General features: G+C 43.0%; 1 protein-coding gene across 5 annotated transcripts; it reads right to left on the bottom strand.

Moving 5' to 3' along the window:
* Positions 1-2831: 2831 nt before the first annotated feature.
* Positions 2832-7679, bottom strand: CEP20 (centrosomal protein 20). 5 transcript variants are annotated; one of them, XM_054180435.1, is made up of 5 exons: positions 7617-7679; positions 6952-7149; positions 5918-6002; positions 4972-5114; positions 2832-3523 (listed from the first exon to the last, which is right to left on the bottom strand). In XM_054180435.1, the coding sequence occupies exons 1-5, from the start codon at positions 7642-7644 to the stop codon at positions 3447-3449; spliced, it is 531 nt and encodes a 176-aa protein (XP_054036410.1). In that variant the 5' UTR covers positions 7645-7679; the 3' UTR covers positions 2832-3446. The 5 variants fall into 5 exon arrangements, with proteins under 5 accessions (XP_054036410.1, XP_054036411.1, XP_054036409.1 ...); XM_054180436.1 differs by having other exon boundaries at positions 4972-5111; XM_054180434.1 differs by lacking the exon at positions 7617-7679 and having other exon boundaries at positions 6952-7368.
* Positions 7680-10985: the final 3306 nt, after the last annotated feature.

Raw genomic sequence — 10985 nt, 5'->3', positions numbered from 1 at the left:
GGAGAGAAAGCATGGATGATGGGTTTAGATTGTTAAATAGAGTGTGTCCAAGTAATTTCTTTGTGTGTTTTAAAATGTTTTTACCTCGTGCCCTCAACACAGGAAGGACATGGACCTGATTGAGGGGGTCCAGATGAGGGCCATGAAAATGATCAGGGGCTGGAGCACCTCTGCTGTGAGGACAGGCTGAGGGAGCTGGGGTTGTGCAGCCTGGAGAAGAGAAGGCTCAGGGAAGACCTAATAGCAGCCCTCCAGTACCTGAAGGGGGCTACAAGAAGGCTGCAGAGGGACTGTTTCCAAAGGCCTGCAGTGGTAGGATGAGAGGCAATCGTTTGAAATGAGAGCAGAGCAGATTTAGATAGGATGTAAGGAACAGGTTCTGCACCATGAGACAGATGGAACACTGCAATAGGTGGCCCAAGGAAGTAGTTAAGGCCCCATCCTTGAAGATATTCAAGGTCAGGCTCGACAGGGCTCTGGGCAACCTGATCTAGTGGAGGATGTCCCTGGGCACTGCAGGAGAGCTAGACTAGATGCCCTCTGGAGGTCCCTTCCAACCCAAACCATTCTGATTCTAAGTGTACCAACCATGTTAGAGGTTAGTGGAACTGACAAGTGTGCTGCGTGGTTACCACCTGTGCTAAGCTCTGCTCGTCCAGTAATGACAGTCTGCATCCAAAGGAGCACAATTAGTCATGAGCACTATGATGAGTTAAATAGTCACCAGCTACTTAGTGCTGAGCTTTGTGCTAGCTGCAGGTCAAGTAAGGTATGTGAAGCACACAGGTCACTTCTGAAGCAGCTGGATACCAGCAGCTACTGAAAGGGTCTCTTCGCAAGTGTGAGCAGGTATTTTGGGTTTCTTTTCCCAGAAGTAATCACCCAGTGAGGATCGCTCCGGAAAACTGACCACTGACACCGAGCTTTGGCTCGATACGGAGTGTGCTCAGGAAGGGAAGAGTAACCCACTCCTGCCAGCCTGTTGATAAAGCTTGGAAAAACATCTCCCTATGCCTGACAGGGGAAACTAAAACCTCTGAACAACACTGACACTGTGAAGTCTGTAAACAGTTTCCTCTGATTCTAGGGGAGTGCAAAAATTTGGTCTTAAAGATTTATTTATTTTTTAAAAGCAACTTGTGGGTTAAATTCTTCCAAAGTGCTTTCCAGATCTGATAGCCACATCGCATTTCCCTGGCTCCTTGTCACCTTCACTTGTGGTATCATGCTTAGACAAAGAACAGCTTCTCTTAACATAATTCCCCCTGTTAGAGTCTCAGTTACAGGGTTCTATCTCCAACAAAGTTCAGAAAAGCATTTTGCTCATTAAAGCCCCAAACTTCTGCATGCTTCTATCTTTTATTTTCTGATGTTAGTAGAAAGGGCAGCTACTGGAAGACATCACAGCTTGCAATTAAGTTAAACAGAGCTTCTTAAATTACTTGAGAAAATCATTTGTGTATTCCACAATTCCACCTAAAGCCTGAACCTCTGACTCTAGGATTTTATGAATTATTTTCATCTTGAGGACTGACCTCACTGAACTTAAACTTTTGGGAAGTGCAGCTATACTGTACAGGCTTTGCTGTTCCTCTTCAGCCCTTACCAAGTGAGGCAGGCACTGTACGTCTGCATCTTCAAAGATGCTCTCCTGTTTCATTACTGCCAGGATAAATGCTAGACCATTAAAAAGGCGATTCAACCAGTGTATTTTCATCATGTTCCAAACCTTTGTTGTACAAATGAATATCACAGGGAATACACTTTGATTTAATTTGCTTGTACAATGACTACACTTTGAAATAAGAGCTTGTTACAACTCCCCATATCTGGATGGTGAGGGACGCCCTTTTACAGTTGTGGAGACCATGAGCCTCCTGACCTTTGTGCTTGGAAAAGGGCAAGTATCAAACATCCCTTTGCCTTCTTCAACCAGAACAAAAATGGTATTTCATTTGTAACACTAAATATCCATTTCCCAGGGAGCTCCACGGCACCTGGGCAGCTTCTGTGTGATGTGTGGTGAGAAGACAGAGAGCAGGCAAAAATGGCTTTGGTTACTGTGCCATTTGCATAGCATAGAAGGTTAGAGCCTCGGTGTTTTCCAGAGCCATTTTCCTTGCCCTTGAAATGACAATTCAGATGCTGTCACAATTTGACACACTGGTTTGTTGTAACTGATGCAAAGCTACAAAAGACTTAAAGATGGAATTGAGTGAAATGTATTTCCTCTGCTGGAAAAAGCCCTGAGATGCTTATAAATCAGCAACTGGGGAGCTGGCAGCATTGCCAGTTGTGCAAAGGGGATGAGCTCACTGCTGAGGCTTCAAATGGATCATTTCAGCTTCTCCATTCAACTCTTAACTGTTCTCTGCAGTTCCACATCAGAGGCTAGGCTGCTTGTGAAAAAACACCTGTAATGTTAGCTGGGTCAAACCAAGATGAAGGCATAACTCCACTGGCTGTACAATTTCGGGGCTTTTCACTTAAAAGTTCTTCTCTTCCTTTTTTCTCCACTTACTGCACCATTTATTTAAGATTTAAAAGAATCTACCTTAAAAACGTATTTCTACTGTATTATAGGGTTTGGGTTAGGGGCCAGCGTGAGGGGTTAGAGGGTAAGATGAAGAGATAGTGGTATGGGTAGAGTAAAATAGCTGACCTGTTATTTGTGATGGTTTGTAAAATAAATTACCATTTCAAAACAAGCAAATATTTCAAAACAAGCTAAGAAAAGTTCTGGGAATCAGTAATTTATTATCAAATTTATTTTTAGCTTTGCCTGACTTTGAATTTCATGTTGTTTGGGAAAAAAACACAAGTTCCTCTCCTCCCACATACTCAGTGTTACACCATACAATTTATAGCAGCTCCAGATGGAATAGACTTACCCACTCTCGCTTGCTGGCATGAAGATAAATATAGTCCTAATTTCCAGAGAATTAAACCCAACTCTTCCTCTAAAGCACTTTAATTGTCTATTAAAATGTATTTTCCCATATTTATCTGGAAGTAGCAGCTCCTTCTTTAGAAACAAGAGTGATTAAAATGTTTGGGTTGAACACTTTCAGAATACCACAGGGAATAGAAATGGAAACATTTTATTCAGAAACACATTACAGACACACAAAGGCACAGTACATAAAGCAAAGTGCAGAAATTATATTATCTGTGAGATTTCTTATAAAGTAAACCCAGTATTTTTAGGCCCAGTTCTAGACACAGGCTTTACTGATCTGACTTCATACAGAGTTTTCCTTCTATCAGCACTGAGGGAAGAGAGATTTTGCTAACAGCTTTTTCATTGACAGTATGATCCCACCAGCCTGCCTCATGGGTAAATTCAACAAGCTGAAATGGCCTCACTGGCCATGCTGGGGAAATCTAAGCAACAAGGAATTTCCTAAATTACAGAACTTTGCATGAGAAATAAGCATATGAAGCTATCATCTGTTTATACTTTGCAGAACAAGGGGCTCCTCAATGCTTGTGCCAGCCATCCTCCCTGGTTCTGGAATTCTATCTGAAAATGAAACACAGAGACAAACATTCTCAGGCATCTGGAGATCCAAAGGTATAAATCTTATTTTCTAGTCTTCATGCAGAATATCATCATAGGAAACTCAGGCAATTTTACAGCTATTTTTTGCATGCAACTGTATGAGACAAGAACTTTGCATTACTAAAGATTAACTTCCAGACAGCTTCCAACTCAGATTCCATCAGGACCCCACAGGAATATTCATTCAACTAAATAAGCAAGATAATTTCTAATATGAAAAGCAAGTTGGAAGTTAAATATGAGACTCAGAGAGTTGAGCTTACAAAGGGACTTCACTACCTGAATCTAGTGTGAGGTGTCTCTGTCCATGGCAGGGGTGATTGGAATTAGATGATCCTTGAGGTCCCTTCCAACCCTAACATTTCTATGATTCTAATATGCAGGCTAATTAAAATAGCTAGATAATTAGTTGCTTGAACCCACTGCATTTAGGTCTCCACTGACATATTTTACAAACACATGCAGAAAGTCATTTCAGACTATAGCTACTTAAAGGTTTAAAGCCTTAAAGCTGTTCCATTTTGGTTTAGTTCAAAAAGTAAGGTGCTGTTGTGTTTTAGGATTAGTCTTGAGTTTTGTGACTAAACAATTAAATCCCCATGTGAAATTATCCTGGAATAAACAGGGCAAGGTGACTCTGCAGAGTCAAATTCAGAAATGAGGGACAAAGTTATATTTCAAATACAATTCTTTTATAAACTGAACTGGACTGCTAGGAATAATTATTTTCTGACAACTGATAGCTCTTTGGTGTTGCAATGTTATTTCTTCAGCCCCCCCTTCTGGCAGAAGGGAACATTGTCCCAAGGAACTGCTCAGAAAAGGTGTTGAGCACTTCTCCCACACGTTTTAGGTGTCAACAGTATCTTAGGCTTCATTCTTCAAATTATTAGACAAAAAAATAAATAGTTCCTAGTCCTAACAGTGCTACATTCTCACTGTAAAAAGTGCAGTAATACACCAAGAAAGGTCTTTGAAGCAGAAAAATGGACTAAGGATCTCTTGGGTTCTTTTAGCTTAGGTGATATTAATTGGAACCAGGCAAAAAGCAGTCCAGAAAGGGAAAAAAAGATTTAGCAGTGTTCTGCTGTAGCACAATGAACTCAGAGCTCAAATTTCTGCAGTCACTGGGTGTGAATCATATGCCCAAATGCAGAGGTGACAACTAGTTAAGAACTTTCTATAGCAATTAGATATTAATCAGAAAGAGAAATACATCCACAGTTTAATATATTTTACTGAGAATTTATTAAACTGACAGTGTAGTAAGACAGCCTGTAGCAGACCCGTTGTGGATTTGTTGCAGAGAAGGAGGTACAGCATCCCTCTCACTGCTGATGCTGCTATATGTACCAGGTAGGAAATCTTGTCACAAACAAAACTTCTGCAAAAAATGACACCTGACTCACCTTTTTGATTTCTCTCAATGGGTAGTTTGCCAAGGTTCTGCTTTGGGTAATTGAGCAAAGACATTTTTGGAAGGGTATTCTGAGTACTTTCTGCTTTACCAGCATGTAAGAAATGAGAGATAATTCCATACAAGAGAGGTCTGCTTAAGAGAGAAATGACAAAAGCAGACTGTGAAACACTGAACACTAAAAATACATCCTCACAACTTCTAGAATATGTGCACATGTCTTTACTTAAAATACATTATGCCAATAATGAATAATAAGTAAGCAGAGACCTAAGCCCACCTCAAACACCAACACTCCTAAAAAGCTTACACTAAGGAACGTTCTCAAGTAAACTCCAGGTGCCCTCTAGGTGAAGAACCAAAGCATGCTTAGCACAAGAGTGTAGATCCCCGTTCTCACTTGAGCAGTACAAAGGATCAGCCTTTGGTGAGCTACAGCCCAGTCCACATCCCAAACTTACGTCTTGCTAAGCACCCAACAGATTCTGACAGCACAAGCTGCAGAGAATGCTGAAGGTGTGTTTAAACCTGCTCCAGCACCCTAGCTCATTAGTGCAGTCCTATCAGAGCACTATGAATTTGTGCCTAATCTCAGAATGCAATAATCTTTTTATAACTCTACAAAGCAATTCACTGATATGCAAACATGACCTGTTTTCTGCTTCTGCCTGTAGGGAAGACTATCCTGGTCAGAGACTCATGTTCTGGTGTGCAAGTACAGTAGAGAATGCTATGGAGTAGGCAGAATTCAATGTCAGTTTGGAATATGTTTGATAATGGGCCTCTGTTTGAAATGATGAATTTGAATCCAGCTCTTTAGAGCAGGTATGTGATCTAGCCAACTGCTGAGAACATTTATTTGTGATTTATAGTAACACTAAAGAGAAAACCAGATACAGAACTACATTATATTGTGCATTCCAAAAATCACTCCTTACACTGATTTTCCATTTGTGTCTTCCACTATATTCAGCTCTTTGGCAAGAAATTGTCTATCCAAAGGCACTTCAGGCTGGCCAGCTTCTGGAAAAAGAGAATTCCTCCAAATTCTTAAAACTGGTAAGAAAACCATCACCATTTAACAAAAGACTTCAAAAAAGAATGAGAGCACAGTCTCAAAACTTACTTAAACATTAGTGCTTCAAACTAACAGAATTTATAATTGCATTTTACAACTTTAATCTTCACTCTGCAGGAATTTATTAAACATATTAAAGAAGTCTTACAGTATAAAGATAAATCTATCAGGCAAACAACTCACCCTCTAAACAATATCAAACACATTCACTACATTAACTACTATACACTCTCCATTCCCTCTTTCTGAGGATGAAATACATCAAATTGTTAACAGCAAATGTAATTATTGTACCTAAGCACAGCTACAAAACTTCATATTTCAAATACAAGTTAGTAATAGCTGCCAGAAACAATGCTGTAGCATATAAATTGCAGCTACCATTTAGATGTTGTAGTTTATAAAGCTCTCAAATACTAGTATGTTGGCACAGCCAGCAGCAGTAAAAACATATGGATCACCTTTGTATTCTTTTTGATATTTAAGCTAAAGACATCTTAACCAAATTTCTTAAGAGTCCATATGCATGTCTTGCCAGAATTGCTGCAATTCAGATTATCAACCACTTCATGGAAGTATTACATTAATTTAAATTACCCTTCAAACAAAACCAGACATTTCAAGAAAGGTATCTTGATTTTGCAGGCTGTTAGCAAGTTTTCGCACTCCTGTATCAACTACTCTGTCACAGCATTTTCCTCAAGGGTGAGGAGCAAGTATTCTTGAAAGCTAGTGGTATACTCTGGCTTTTAAAAGCAGAGGTGACAACATTATTTATCTCCAAGGGAAGCCCAGATGATGCAGCTCAGGAGGACTTTTTACATTTCATAGTTTCATCAACCGAACACTGAACGTCTTTTAAAAGTGATGACAAGAAAAACTCAGTCCAAATACCTGAAGTTAAAACAGATGCTGTATATTTATATTTGTTATATTCCAGGTATTCACGAATTAGCTCGTTGATTAAGAGATTTTCATGAGAAAGTGGTGGCCGTGGCACACTTTGATCATCCAATGCCTTAAAAACTTCAGCTCTGATTCTGGCTTTTATTTGTCCAAGCGCACCTCTTTTTTCCAGTGTGTCCTTTAAAACTAATACCATCAAAAGGTCTGTTAGTACAATGCCAAACACGTTGAAGCAGCCTTTATCAAGCGCAATACAAACACAATTTGAGCACATTCAAGGGGAAATAAAGATAAGATAACCAGAGCCGCGCATACGCCAGTAGGCAGCAACAGCAGGAACGTTACAGATAAAAATTAGCCCTTCGGAGAAGTCACGATTATATCGGTTTCAGTAGCGAACATAGACTCTAGAAGTTTCAGAACTTATTACTGATCCCATATATTTCTAATGAATTAAAACAAGACCAAGATAATGACAGGGACACAGTGCCGGCTCGGGGACCTTTCTCCTACGGCTCAAAACCAGGCGGCAGCCCCCGCTGGGGCCCGGGTGCATATGAAAAGCTCGGCTACCTGCCCTTTCGGCGGACCGAGTTACCTCCTCCGCCACCCCGCAGGCTCCCCACCCCCTCGGCACCTCTCCGCCTCACAACCTGCTTTCAGCTCCGCTACCGTCGCCATGACCCAACCGCTGCGACGCGGACCCGGATGCGGCAATGCACCGCAGGTGGCCTCTGCGCAGGCGCACGGCTGGGAAGGGGGAGCGGCCACCTGCCGGCCCCGCCTTCCGGCACACGCCAGCCAATCGGGAAGCGCCGCGGGCGGTGAGGGCGCTTCGAGCGGCCCCCTGAGGCGGAGCGGTGGCATCTAGCCTGAGGGTGGTCCCTGTCCTGCCGGGGTCAAGCCGGGATAAAACAATGAACAGTGCCTACTGCTAATTCTTTTGCTGCTAGGTGGTGGCTACGGAGCTAACATTCGGTGTCTTGCCTGCCCTTGACCATAGTTAGGCCGAGTCCGCTGGGGAGGGGCGATACGGGCGGCGTTTCAGGGGCTGCCGTGCTTTTCCCGCTTTCTAATTCCAAGGGCTCTGAGCGCGCTTTGTTTGACAGAGGAAAAACCAAAACAACAGCAATAAAAAAGGGAATAAAAAAAAAAGAAACCTGGACAATGAGTGAGAGTTTCCCCCTGATGTGTCGTGGAGGAGTTTTGTAACGAGTCACTGAAAGATGAACTTGTACTTAAAATGTCTCTCCTAAATGTAACCGTAGCCCGGGTGCGCTGCCTGCGGCGCCTGCAGGCAGGCTTGCGTGCTCCGTGTTACCGGGATGAGTCGGCAGTGTTTGGTGAATGTATCAAGTATTTCCCAAAGGAAATGCTGCCAGCGTGGATGAACCAACGGGATTTGTTGTGGTCTAGACGGAGCAGCCTGCTTGGGCTTGAAGGAAAATGTGAGTCTTCAAGGGTGGGGTGGTGCTCTCGTTTGGTTTATTGGTTGGTTGGTTGGTGGTTTTGTTTTTTGACATTTCCTCTCAAAGCATACCCTTATGTTGTGAGCTTCTAAAGACTCTCTGGCAAGGGGCAATAAATAAAATTCAGGCGGGAAAAAAAGAATTCTTTAGAAGTAATGGTGAGGTTAACTGGTCCTTTAGTGCAGTAGTAAGGGGACTCTGGCGCTGCCTATCCCAAATCTTCCTGCCCTGTTTCCTACTGTAACTCTAGTGATGAACACCTGCTTACCTTTAACACAAATGTCATTTTCAGGCAAAACATTCTCCACATCCTCCCAAATGTCTCCATGCTGTTGTGGGTCACTGTTCTAGTACTCCTACTTTCCTGTTGATAAGTCTTCCTCCATTTCCTATCCACCTTTAATTTGTATCCTACAAAGCAAAGTTCAGAGTCCAAAATGTTTTGGTTTTTTTTCTGGTTGCAAGGAAATGCCTTTTAAAGTAAGAGTGCAGCTTCTATTTTACATATTATTTTGTGTTTTAAAAGATGCTATTGTAACGATGGATTGTGAAATCCACATTCAGTGACTTCTGGTACTCTGAGATCTTGGTTCAGTATCTCTGCAGGTTTGGGCTTGTGTCAGTTCTGCTATTTCACTCTTTGTTGTTGCTGTTGCTTAGAGTTTCTAAGGGAAGGAGATAGAATCAATTGGAAGGGAACTATCTGAGGTGCAGATCCAAGTATCTTTATTTTGTGAGAATCGTTAACCTGGTGTATGACTATTGGTACAGGAGCAGTTTGAAGCTGAAAAGAATTACTGCCTTGAAGTTTGAATCCTGAAAGTGTAACTTGAGTTTTGCTAGACTTTTAGCTGGAGAAAACTACATGTGGGTAAAAACTTACTTTTCTTGATCCTACTCACTTCCTACTTGTTTGCTGTCTTCTTGTCTAGAACAATCCTTGCATATGATTTCTGCATCCTAATTAATTTTCTGCTGTACCATTTAATCTCTCAGTTCATATTCTATTATTGCACACAAAAGATGTGTAAAAGTCTAAGTTCCCAGAGGTTACAGTATTAATTTTTTTTTCTGGTTTATTGTTTTATTAATAGTGCTATAACAAACAAACAAAAAACCCCCAACCAAACAAAAACCCTCTTTCAGTTCAATTATGGGGCAGCTTGCATGAATTGCCAGAGCTATTGTCATTTACATGTGCTGCAGAGCAGCCAGAAGGATTAAGTATTCCTGAGAGATGAGGAGTAGTGGAGTAACAGATCTTGGAGACTGTGATGTAATTTTTTTCAATAGGAGTTATAGTGAGCATTCAGACATCAATAAACAACCCACCAAGGTATTTACTATGAGTTTAAGATGGATATAGAGACTCCAGAAAGCAGGGCAGAATTCCTAATAAAAATAAGGGGAATCAGACTTCAACATTTGTCTGTTCTCTTGTAATACTTTGAAGTATGTACTAAGGTATGAGCTGAACTAGCATACACCTGTCTAGCTTTTGACACCCAATTGGTTTGGTTTGATCCTTCTGTGATGATTTTTCTCAGTTCATTAAGGCAGTTGTGACCTTGCTGTGGTCTGTAATCTGCTGCTACTCCTCCACCTGACACTGACAGAGTAGAAATGGCACCATCAGATGGGCAGCCTGGACACCACTAAACATCAGTACATCTCTGAAACTGCAGTGAAGGCGTGCAGTGGGTAAAGAAGTACTCTGTGATGAGGCTTTTTTTCTAGGTGTGATGCTTGCTTTTCAGTTATGTTAGACAAATGAGACCTGTCGGCTTTGTCCATTACTGCAATTGCTCTGGGTGAAGAGGTCACCATGAGACACAGCCAAACGCAAAGACAGAGGCTGTGCAGCTCTTTCAACTAGTACATTTTGGGATGCAAACTTGGTTGTGGACGAAGTTATTTTGGTTCAGTTCATGCTAGTCAGCCTGAACTAGTTCAGGACTTCAAAACCAGTTTAACTGGTTCGTGTTGAAAAGTGAAATACTCGAAGGTGAGTCAGGCTTTCACTGTGGCCTTCCCCAGGGACGATGCCGTGACCGTCCAGCAGGCAGGGTGCCCGCAGGACGTGGAGGTTCCTCTCCACGTGGGCTGCGTGGGGTCGCGGTGCTAAAGCGCCAGAGCAGTGTCACGGGGAGGGGAGTGCCATGCTGTCAACCAGGTCGGCAGCCAGGTGCGGCTAGGAGAGTTCGAGCATTGCTTGGCTGCTGGTGGCAACCGACACGGGTAGGGAGACGAGGCGGTGGCTCACCGAGGGGCAACGCTTCCGCCCTGCTTCCGTTGGCGGGGGTCGGGAGGTCTCTGTTGAGCAAAACACGGCTTAGGCTCCAGGCCAGGTCGCAGCCTCCTGGGGCCATCCTCCGCCGCACGCGTGTGGGCGACTGCTCCCCGACCGACGCCGCCCGAGGTGCGCGGCGTAAGGCCGCTTGCCCCCTCCCCCGCCGAGGCGGGGCTGCGCGGCGCCGCCGGGGATAGGCATCCCCGTGACCGCGGAGCCAATCAGGGCGCTGCGCTGGCGCTGCCGGCGCGTCTCCGCCTGCT

The sequence above is a fragment of the Dryobates pubescens genome, chromosome 4 (genome assembly GCF_014839835.1).
Source record: "Dryobates pubescens isolate bDryPub1 chromosome 4, bDryPub1.pri, whole genome shotgun sequence".
Lineage (NCBI taxonomy): Eukaryota > Metazoa > Chordata > Aves > Piciformes > Picidae > Dryobates > Dryobates pubescens.
Note: the sequence above shows the minus strand (reverse complement) of the source record. Positions and strands in the feature narration are given on the sequence as shown.

Coding starts and splice junctions, on each gene's coding strand:
- CEP20 (XM_054180434.1), bottom strand. CDS start 7,237: ATGTGCTCAAATTGTGTTTGTATTGCGCTTGATAAAGGCTGCTTCAAC. Junction 5,115..5,917: donor GACACAAATGGAAAATCAGT/GTAAGGAGTGAT, acceptor TTCTCTCTTAAG/CAGACCTCTCTTGTATGGAA. Junction 3,524..4,971: donor CATTGAGAGAAATCAAAAAG/GTGAGTCAGGTG, acceptor TTTCATTTTCAG/ATAGAATTCCAGAACCAGGG.